Source organism: Setaria viridis, chromosome 5, assembly GCF_005286985.2.
Source record: "Setaria viridis chromosome 5, Setaria_viridis_v4.0, whole genome shotgun sequence".
Taxonomy (NCBI): Eukaryota; Viridiplantae; Streptophyta; class Magnoliopsida; order Poales; family Poaceae; genus Setaria; species Setaria viridis.
In genome coordinates, this window is record NC_048267.2 from 31,686,918 (window position 1) to 31,697,302 (window position 10,385).

A 10,385-nucleotide genomic window follows, 5' to 3' on the forward strand; every position below is an offset into this window, starting at 1 on the left:
TATATATCTTCCATCTAGGAGTATATGCAATTTGGTTGTTCAAATGATTTCACCGTCTTTTGTACACCACATAGATTTAACATATTTTGGTAAACCTTGGTATATTCTACGTGTCATCGTGCGGTCTATGTTGTCAATATGGCTTAAAGAGTTGCTCACCATGCGAATTCCTAGTTGATTGCCAAGAGCTATATTGACATGGGAGTTCATATCTCGCGTGGCAACTAAACAAAACATACAGCTACAGTCAGATGTCATGCTCCTTGTATTGTGAATTTGTGATTCAGGCTCCATACAAATCTCCATGCAACCCAAATTTTAACAAAAACATGTGGATTGACCTATACATCTAGCTAGTTAACAACACACGGCTGCAACTAAATGACATGCCCCTTCTATTGCGACTCCAGCTCCAGTCAGCCCATTTATTAACAAAACATTTGGATTATTTATTGTTTCCTTTTCAATCCTTTGAACGCTTTGCGAGCACTTCCACCAATTTTGCTAGGAAAAGCACTGTGATTTTTTCTTTCTTGTGAGAAAGGCACCAAAAATTAGAGTACTTCATATATGATATTTATCAAGAAAAACAATAGCCGATATGAAAGAAGAACAATTTGACACAAAACAACCTTTAGAAAATAAAATAATTCTGAAGATCTTTTTGTCAATAGCACGGTAGTTATTTTTAGTCCTTGTCCATTAAGAATCTGTAGTTAACAGTGAAGCTTCAAGCAAAGTCTTTGATGTGCAAGATATATATGGTCATATCAAATTATTTAAGTCTAATTTAAATACTATAAATTCAAAAAGGAATCTGCAAAAATTAGTTGGGGGTGGGGCACATGCCCCCTTTTGTGCATCTACAGTGTGAATTTATGATTCGGTATATATGATATACATTTATCATTGGATTCGATAATAGGGGGCTAATAAAGTAACAAGAGATCTAGACCCTTTATTTTGAGCATGTAGGATTTCTACATAGACAAATGACAGGGAGTGTATATCGTTCCGGGAACACAATTAAAGTTATGTGGCCGCTGAAAAAAATTGATCAATTATACATAGATATAATTTTACTCTTGATTAGTACAAAACTAATTTGCATTATATTCATATCTTGTGACAAAATATCTCAGATCATTATGTGGCCTCATGAAAATAGCAACCACCTGCATTGTTTGAGTCTGCGTCATATTTTGTCAATCTGACTGGGCAAAAAATTTATACAAAGCCCTGTACTACATGTGCTTTAGAATAATTATTTGTTCAAAAAACAGAGGTACGGAAAGAACTCAGTGATGGTCAGCCTCGCCGAGTCAGGTGTGGCGTGACGAAAATTAAAAAAAATCATTCTTTGTGTATCCTAATGAAAATGAAGTTTAATAAGCCTTGCATCAGAGGGACAGATCGAACACAAGCATGGCATATATGTATATTAAAAATCAACTTCGACACAACCGCTTTTAAAGAAGGGGAAAAACTTAGTCCACTGGCCATTTCTCAAAAAGCAAATTAGGTTGTGCGCGCTTTGGTGCATGCATGCGTACTGATCGTTACGAGCAGTTTCCTCGAGCGGTCGAGCCTGGACGTCTGGTGAAGTAGTAGCCGAGTAGGGCACTGTGGTCTCATGATAGCGACGATCAAGAGAACGAAGATATGGATCTTTCGGTGCCGCTTGAAGACGCTCGCCTGCTGTCACATCAGTTGCACACCCCCGCGCCCCGCGCCCCTGGCCTTGTCCGATCGCCTTCGCGGGGAGATGACACGGGCGGGGTCGTCATCGTTCACCAGTTGCCGTGCCGCTCATCCATCACTGCCTGCTAGCTGCTGCTCCGATCCTGCAGCACAGCACGTAGTCCTTTTCTCTCCCGGCCTCCGGTCCACGCACGGAGCTGGAAGAAGCACCTGATCGAACGGCAGAAGTCGCTGTCGCGGCCAAAGCGGCGCTTCGAAATGAGGAGTCTTATTAATTTCAAAAACGCTCCCAACCTCTGCATAATCAGGCGGGTACGTACAGTCTTTCAAAAAATTACGACGTCACAGAAAGTTGAAGAAAAAACCGACACAGTAATATAATGTGTATTTGCAGGTTATTATTAGGTTGATGACAATCTCAGGCTCGACCAAATATAACGTGCACTACCTGCCCCCGGCCTAATTAGCTTTTTTATTATTGTTGATAGACCCATGCGTGCATGCTTAATTAGTAGTTAGTTAGTTGTTGGTGTCACCCCCCATCATGACCCCGCCTTGCTAGCTAATCATGGTCGCCATAGGCAGCACTACGGAACAGCACAGCGCAACACCACCCCCACTGCACACACACTTCCTCTTAAGCGCGATGGGAGTATAAAGGGGAGAACAGCAGCGCGGTGGTTCGTGGACAGGAGATCATCGATCATGGCAGCATCACCTTTTCTAGCTCTCTGCTAATCATCACCCCGTGGAAGCTAACGAAATCCTCCAACTGGTTTATTACTTATTGGCAAATCCCTCGCTTAAAATATTACTACTCGGCTAATCATGATTTTGTTCAGTCGACAGCTAGCGGACGGCCGGACACCACCATAGGCTGGTCTGGTCTGTACGCGTCGTCGTCTTTGTCCGAGTTGTTTTTTTTTTTTTGGTTTTTCTTCCATCTCGTCTCCGTTGTGGAAAATGTGCGGGCCGCGAATTGCGGATTTTTGGTCACCTGCACGAGACGACCGACACAATGCGACGCACGCAAGTAACATAAGGAATTTTATTTTTGGCAGTAGCTGAGAAAAATGCTCCTGCGACTGTGTCTTACAAGCGTACGCGATGTGTGGGCGACATGTTGCACACCTCGCTAGCGTGTACGTCGTGCCTCGCACCTACAACTCCATGCTTCTCGGGGTCACCGTGCCGTTTGGTTGCGTCCAGCTGTGGACGGCCTCGACACGCTCGTGGCACACAGCGTGCGGTGAGGATGGACGCCCTGGACCCTGATGGTGTCGGTCACTGGCTAACTGCTCAAGGTTGACGTCAACAAGGGGAACACACGTACGTCCTCCCAATCCCAAGCCACCCTTCGTTTTCGGCAAAGAAAGACCGGCTTGCTTGTTCGGAGACGTTAACTGATGCCGACGTTACAACGGCCAAGCGTCAGCTTGTCTCCCCAGAAAGACGAATTGAATTGTGGGTCGAGGAAATTTCGCAATCAGCGCTGCTGTGTACTCTGCGTAATAACAAGCATGTATGTGCAGGCCGGAGATGGTAAGTAATTCTCCGTGTGTGTTTGGCCGGTATGAGGTTAGGTTAATTAGAGTAGGTGAGGATGGGCAGATGAGATCTCTGCATGTGCCGGGGGAATTTTGCAGCGTCCCCCGCGGATGTCGCTGCGTCGTCGTCAGATCCATCTCATCACATGCCTTTTTAGTTAGGTAGGGCTGAATTCTTTATGTGCCACTTGGTGATCTACAGCTTGGTGCTTTCCAGGTACTCAAGTTAGTTTAGTCCTTTAGATACTAATTAGAAGTATTAAATATAATTACAAAATTTAATTAAATTTAGATACTAATTAGAAGTATTAAATATAATTACAAAATCTAATTAATTTATGATTTGATCATGTGATGTTACAGTAAATATGGGCTAATTATGGATTGATTAGGCTTAATAGATTCATCCCGCGAATTAGCCTTCATTTATGCAATTGGTTTTGTAATTAACCTATATTTAATACTTCTAATTAGTATCTAAACATTCGAGGCGACAGGGACTAAACTTTAGTCCCCGAAACCAAACACTTGGAGCTTAGCTCTCTCTCGTAGGCAGCTACTCCTCGTTGGTTTATGGCACTTTACAATGACGTATATGGAAGAGCATACGAAATTGACCTTGACCAGCAGTTCAGCAAAATATTACTTCCTTCATTCCAAATTGTAAATCATTTCAACTTTTTTGGAAAGTCAAAATATCTCAAGTTTGATAAATATGTACAATAAAGTACTTACGTACTATTAGAATCTTCACTAAATATATTTTCATAGTATATCTATTCGGTGCCATAAATCTTTATAATTCTCTCTATAATTTTGGTCAAACATAAAATGATTTGACTCTCCAAGAAAATTGGAATCATCTACAATTTAAAATGGAGGGACTAGTACAAGCACAAGTTATGTTTCCTTTTATTATGTTTATGATTGGGAGCAAGGAAGCACAACTTGGTAAATCGATTTTTTTTTATTTTTATTTTAGTATTTTGCAAAAATATATGTCCTAATAAAAAATTACAAATTTATACCTATACCGCCATTTGAAACGGCTATAGCCAAATGAAACGGCGGAAGGTGCAGCAACCTTAACCAGTTGAACCGACTGAATTTACCTTCTCTGGACAACACACTTTCAAAAATTCATAACTAATTCATATGAACTCAGATGGAGATAAACTTTATATAAAATTTGTAGCATCCTACGAGATTTACAACTTTGTAGATTAAATATTTTTCATTTAGATCCATCTTAGTGCTCAAATAATTGATAAAAGTTTCAAATCTAAAATTCAATTTTAGATCTAAAAATTGTGTCAATTATTTGAGGATCAAGATGGCTCCAAATGAAAACAGTTTGAACTATAAAGTTGTAAATCTCGTCTAGAGCTACAATTTTCATATAAAACTTATCTCTATCCAAGTTTATATAAATTAGTTATGATATTTTGAAAATGTGCTACCTAGTTTCAACCTAAAATTTGAATTTAGATCTGAAACTCATGCCAATTATTTGAGCACCAAGATGACATCAAATGAAAAATGTTTGAACAAAAAAATTTATAGATTGAGATCTATAATTTTCATATAAAGTTTATCTCTATCCAAATTCATATGAATATTAGTTATAATTTTTTGAACAGTTATAGATCTCGTCAAGATCTATAATTTTCACATAAAGTTTATCTCCATCCGAATTCATATGAATTAGTTATAATTTTTTTAAAGTGTACTGCCTAGGGGAGAGATTTCGCCGACCCAACCGGCCAACTGGCAGTAAGATTGCTACAGTGCAACTTCTGCTATCATCAGAAATAGACCGGTGAGGAAGTAAATCTTGACTCAAAGGATAGCTGAGTGAGATAAAAGAATCGAATCTAAGTGTAATAGGTCCTACTATCATCAGAAATAAAAGCCAGGAGTATCGGAGTCATTAGAGTTAGGTACCTGTATCTCCAGCAAATTATTAATCAGTACAGAGGCGTCAAGAGCATTTAGATATTTTAACTATGATTGAGACTAAATATAAATGTTTTAAATTATACATTGATCACAGGGTTGTGCCACGTGTAAGTCTCGGTGGAAGTTTCATAGAGAGTTTTATCGACATTAATTTTTATGTCGCATCAGCAATTTTGCTGACTTGGTAAAATTTTTATGAGACGAGAGAGGATGTAGTTTCATGAAATGAGAGAGGAGTTTTATCCCCATAAAACCCAACAGCATAGTTATCAAGTTTATTGTCTTGATAACAGTGCATGAAACTGTGCATGCGCATACTCGTTTTTTAGTGCTTATCAAGAGACAATATGATATGTACAAATTCGTCTAAACACTTTTCCCTACTAATTATTCATAATAATTAGTTGCAGCATGTACTCCCTCCGTCTTAAAAATAAGTCATCGTAGGATTCAAAATTTGTCAAAAACAAGTCGTTATACTTGATTTGGCATGTGTGCACGTGCATGTGGGTATGCAGTAGCCAATTAGCATCAAATATGGCTAATAAATAATGACAATCGAGGTTAAGTTACCTCTGTGTTAATCTGTTCTAACAATTTTAGGATGACTACTTTTTTTTTTGAACGGAGGGAGTAACATTTTAGACGATATCAGGATATTTGACGAAATTTCCATAACATAACTAGGACACTGACGCGTGGCCCCGCCCTTTAGCATCGCTCGCGTCCTCGCGCAGCGCAGTGGCACACCATACCCTAATTCTTGCCAAACCCTCGCGCCGCCGCCGTTTTCCTCACACACCCAACCCGATCTAACCAATTCCTGAAGACGCCTGAGCCACCCCCATCCGCCGCCGCCGCCGCATCACGATGGGCTTCGACGTGGGCTTCGTCCCCTACAATCCCGATGGATGGGGTCCGCCGGAGGCCGCCGCCGCGCCGGCCTCCCTGGGCGGGGGCTCCGTGTCCGTCCCCTTCGCCCCCTTCTCCCGCTCCGACAAGCTGGGCCGCATCGCCGACTGGACCCGCAACCCGCCGGGCCCCGGGGCGTTCGCCGCCGCTCGCGACACCGTCTTCGACTTCGCTGGGCTCGAGGACTCCGTCGGGCTCGCGTCCGCGGACGACGCCTCCTTCCGCCTCGTCGACGGGAAGCCGCCGCCGCGGCACCCGCGGTTCGGGCCCCGCTGGCGCTTCCAGCAGCGTCCCCAGCTCCCGCAGCGCCGCGACGAGGAGGTCGAGGCCCGGCGCCGCGAGGCCGAGAAGGAGCGCGCCCGCCGCGACCGCCACTGGCAGCAGAACCGCCGCACGCACCATCAGTTCAACCGCGGCGGGCAATCTTCCTCCGCCAAGTCGTCGGTCGACATCCAGCCCGAGTGGTCGGTGAAGGAGCAGATCCCCTTCTCCTCCTTCTCCAAGCTCTCCTTCGCTGTCGCCGACCAGCCTGAGGATCTCTTGGTCTGCGGCGCCGTCGAGTTCTACGATCGCGCCTATGACCGCGTCACCCCCAGGGCGGAGCGCCGCTTGGAGCGCTTCAAGTCGCGCAACTTCTTCAAGGTCACCACCACCGACGATCCCGTCATCCGCCGCCTTGCTGAGAATGACACGGCCACGGTCTTTGCTACCGACACCATCCTGGCCGCGCTCATGTGCGCGCCCCGCAGCATCCAGTCCTGGGACATTGTCATCCAGCGTGTGGGCAACAAGCTGTTCTTTGACAAGCGTGATGGCTCTCAGCTTGATCTGCTCACAGTCAACGAAACCGCCCAGGAGCCACTCCCTGAGGCTAAGGAAGACATCAACTCTGCACATTCCCTTGCAGTTGAGGCCACATACGTCAACCAGAACTTCTCACAGCAGGTACTGCTCCGCAATGGTGAGAAGGTCACTTTTGATGAGCCCAACCCGTTTGCCACTGAAGGGGAGGAAGCTGCTTCTGTTGCTTATCGCTACCGCCGTTGGAAGCTTGATGATGAAACCAGCTTGGTTGCTCGCTGCGAGGTTCATGCCGTGAATGTTGATCCACGTGGTGAGCGCCAGTTCCTTACGCTCAATGCTCTGAATGAGTTTGATCCCAAGGTTACTGGTGTTGACTGGAGGAAGAAGCTTGAGACCCAGCGTGGAGCTGTGCTTGCTACTGAGCTCAAGAACAATGCCAACAAGCTTGCACGTTGGACTGCCCAGGCATTGCTCGCTGGTGCAGACATGATGAAGTTGGGTTATGTTTCGCGTCTTCACCCCCGTGATCACTACAACCATTCCATACTCAGTATTATTGGGTACAAGCCAAGGGACTTTGCTGCACAGATCAATCTCAACACTGCAAACATGTGGGGAATTGTGAAGTCAATTGTGGATGTCTGCATGAAGCTTGGGGAGGGCAAGTATGTTCTTGTGAAGGACCCAGTGAAGCCTCAGGTCCGGCTTTATGAAGTGCCGAATGACGCATTTGAGAATGACTATGTTGAGGAACCACTTCCTGAGGAGGAGCAAGTGCGTCCGTTTTCCGAGGATGTTGATGCTACCGCACAGGAAATGGATGCTGCTGCAGAGGCGGAGGCTACTGGAACAACTGCAGGCGCAGATGGAGATGCTGGGAAGAGTGGCGAAGCAGCGGCTGCATGAAGGCAGAAGGCTACAGAGGTCTCTTTGGGCCTTGAATAAAGGTAACCTTGGCTAGCTGTTTACAATCAAGGGCTGCTTGGGAGGAAGAGGTTTGAGGTTTCTGCTATAAAAGGTTATGCTATTGTCGTTTTGGTGAACCAAACCAGTGAATTGTTTATCTATGTATCGTATGCACCTGTCCTAATTTCTGTTAATTTGGAGACTACTTGTTGCAATAATACATTGCACGTTTAGAATGTTATACCCTGCGGGTAGTCAGATTACTGTTTTTCTATGATTTAAGTTTTGGTGATTTATCTGATTGGCCATATTCAAATATTAGTTCATGTTTGTTTGTGGCTAGAATGTTGGGTGAATTCATAATGCTGAATTCATGGCTTCGTATCTGTTCAAAAGCAACCTAGAAAACATATCTGCACGGTATATTTCTTCTCGTGGTTATAGCACATATTGATCCCATTCCAGTGAAGCTGTGCTCTCACAGGCCGGGGCCATGGCTACCGTGTGGTTGCTGCGACCCAGGGCAAAAGGCTGTTCGATCGCTGATTAGACAGAGAATAGTGTTCCCACGTCATTATTGGGACTGAGAACCCGGAGCAGACAGCCTTTTTTCCAGTATTGGTTTGGAAGAAGATCTGTAGTCGAAGTTCAGGGTTAGAAGAAACAGAGCTGCTCTTCAATGCCAGATCATTTATCTGGGGCTTTGGTATGAAGACTTGATCACATGAAGCCATGGCGAGAGGCACTGAGAAAGTGCCAGTGCCTTGTCTCTGGTTTGTTGAAGGTATCATACCCTATGTTTAGTTTGGTGCATGTTCATTGCGGGAGTATCTGATAGCTGAGTTCAACACAGCACAAGCTAGGAATAGTTGTGGTGGAACCCTCCTATTTTTCGTTGCTACAGGCGGTGCCAGTATGGGCTGAACAAAAGTACCACTTTTGGGCTGCAAAATGGCTGGAGGTGCTGAGGCCCATCTGGATTCGGGTTGTACGTGCCGCTCAGCCCAATCTGTTCGTTTTTCCTAGCTTGTGCAAGGCCCCCTCTTTGCTTCGCACCGGCATTTCCTCACAACCCACGAATGCAAGGCCATAATGCCGTGCGTTTGGTGTTTTTCTGTGTTTCCTTGCCCTGACCTCTCCTAGTCACCATTGTTTACACGTCTACGCTTGATTGAGTCTTGCTACGCCGACAATGCCACATCTTCCGTTCGTTCTTCAGGACGATAAGCAATCCGTTTTGGACTCCAACTCTCGAAGCCCTTCCCCCTTTTGACCCAAATCCGCGCATCGAATCTGTGGGTGGTTCCAGCCAAGTTGCGTCGCGGAGCACATCTCGGAAGCTAGCCACGAAAGGAAACCAAGCACGCGGGGGGCGCAATCCTGAGAAAGAAACGTTCGCGATCGCGAGTGCGCCTTGCCGTTCTCGGTTGGCGGACGAGGTTACACGTCGCCGCCTCGCACACAAGAAACGCGCTCGATCACTTTCGCGAGCATGATCTGGTTACGTGGCGTGCATATCCAAATCCGCTCGCTTTTGGACGCACGCATTATTGCTCCGCGTCGATCATTGAGCAGAGCGCGAGGCGCAGAGGGACGCAGGTTTCGGAGCCGGGGGGACGAACACATCATCCGCTGGAGCTTGCGCACGTCGACGGCGTGATCGACCATGTGTAATGCCTCTGCCTGGTTTTTCCACCAGCGAGTTACTGTCAGCTATGGATTGCAGTGACGACAGGTGGTTAGCGGCTACCGGAGCGTTGGCTTATGCTTTCGTTCAATCATTCACACCCGCCTTCCACATCGTTCGCACTTCTAGCGGCTTCCGGGTTACCATCACATGAATCATGTGCGCCAAAAGACAATCGGTGGCACACTCGCACAGATCGAATGGATAGATCGATGACAGCACAGGTGAATTTGTGGAGGCGTGCAACTGGCAGTCCAAGAGAAAATTGTCGTGGCATTTGCATAGGGGAGCATCTTGTTCTCTGATGCTGAAAAGATTGGTGCATCCCCAAGCAAGTTCTGACAAAAGGCCTCGAATTCCTGGGCAAAGTTATAGAAACATTTCCTTCAAAAAAGGCTATAGAAACACCAAACAGATGCAGCAGCTACAAACAACTGTCCCGCTCAGAATCTCTTTCTGTTATAAAACCTGCCACGATTTTGCGGATAGGAGTAGGACAAAATGGCTGGGCCTTCCTACAGGCAAAGGGAGCCCCAGAGACAGAGCAGGCCCACAGGCACAGGGCAACACAGGGAGGGAGAAAAGGCAAGGTGACGACGGGTTGCCAACGCATGTCCGCCACCAAACATTTCTGCCAGGAATCTAGAAACGTGAAAGCAATTGCCTTCCCTGCCGTATTCAATGGAGATCGATGGTGTGGCGGCCAGCACGAACACAACAGCGTCACTGTTCCTAGATAGTGTTCCTCGGCACCGGATCGCACGTCCAGGCAAGTGGCCGCGCGCCCGGCCAGACGATCCCTCCTGGGACAGCAAAGTAAACGGCAGTCCACCGGCAAGCCTTTCTAGGCAAGAGAGTGAAGAAAGAAT

General features: G+C 45.9%; 1 protein-coding gene across 1 annotated transcript; it reads left to right on the top strand.

The window, feature by feature from the left end:
- Positions 1 to 5,957: 5,957 nt before the first annotated feature.
- On the top strand, positions 5,958 to 8,070 carry LOC117857619 (eukaryotic translation initiation factor 3 subunit D). Its single transcript, XM_034740380.2, has one exon. It carries the CDS (start codon positions 6,078 to 6,080, stop codon positions 7,827 to 7,829), a length of 1,752 nt encoding a protein of 583 aa, XP_034596271.1. The 5' UTR covers positions 5,958 to 6,077; the 3' UTR covers positions 7,830 to 8,070.
- The last annotated feature ends 2,315 nt before the right edge of the window (positions 8,071 to 10,385 follow it).

Coding starts and splice junctions, on each gene's coding strand:
- LOC117857619 (XM_034740380.2), top strand. CDS start 6,078: ATGGGCTTCGACGTGGGCTTCGTCCCCTACAATCCCGATGGATGGGGT.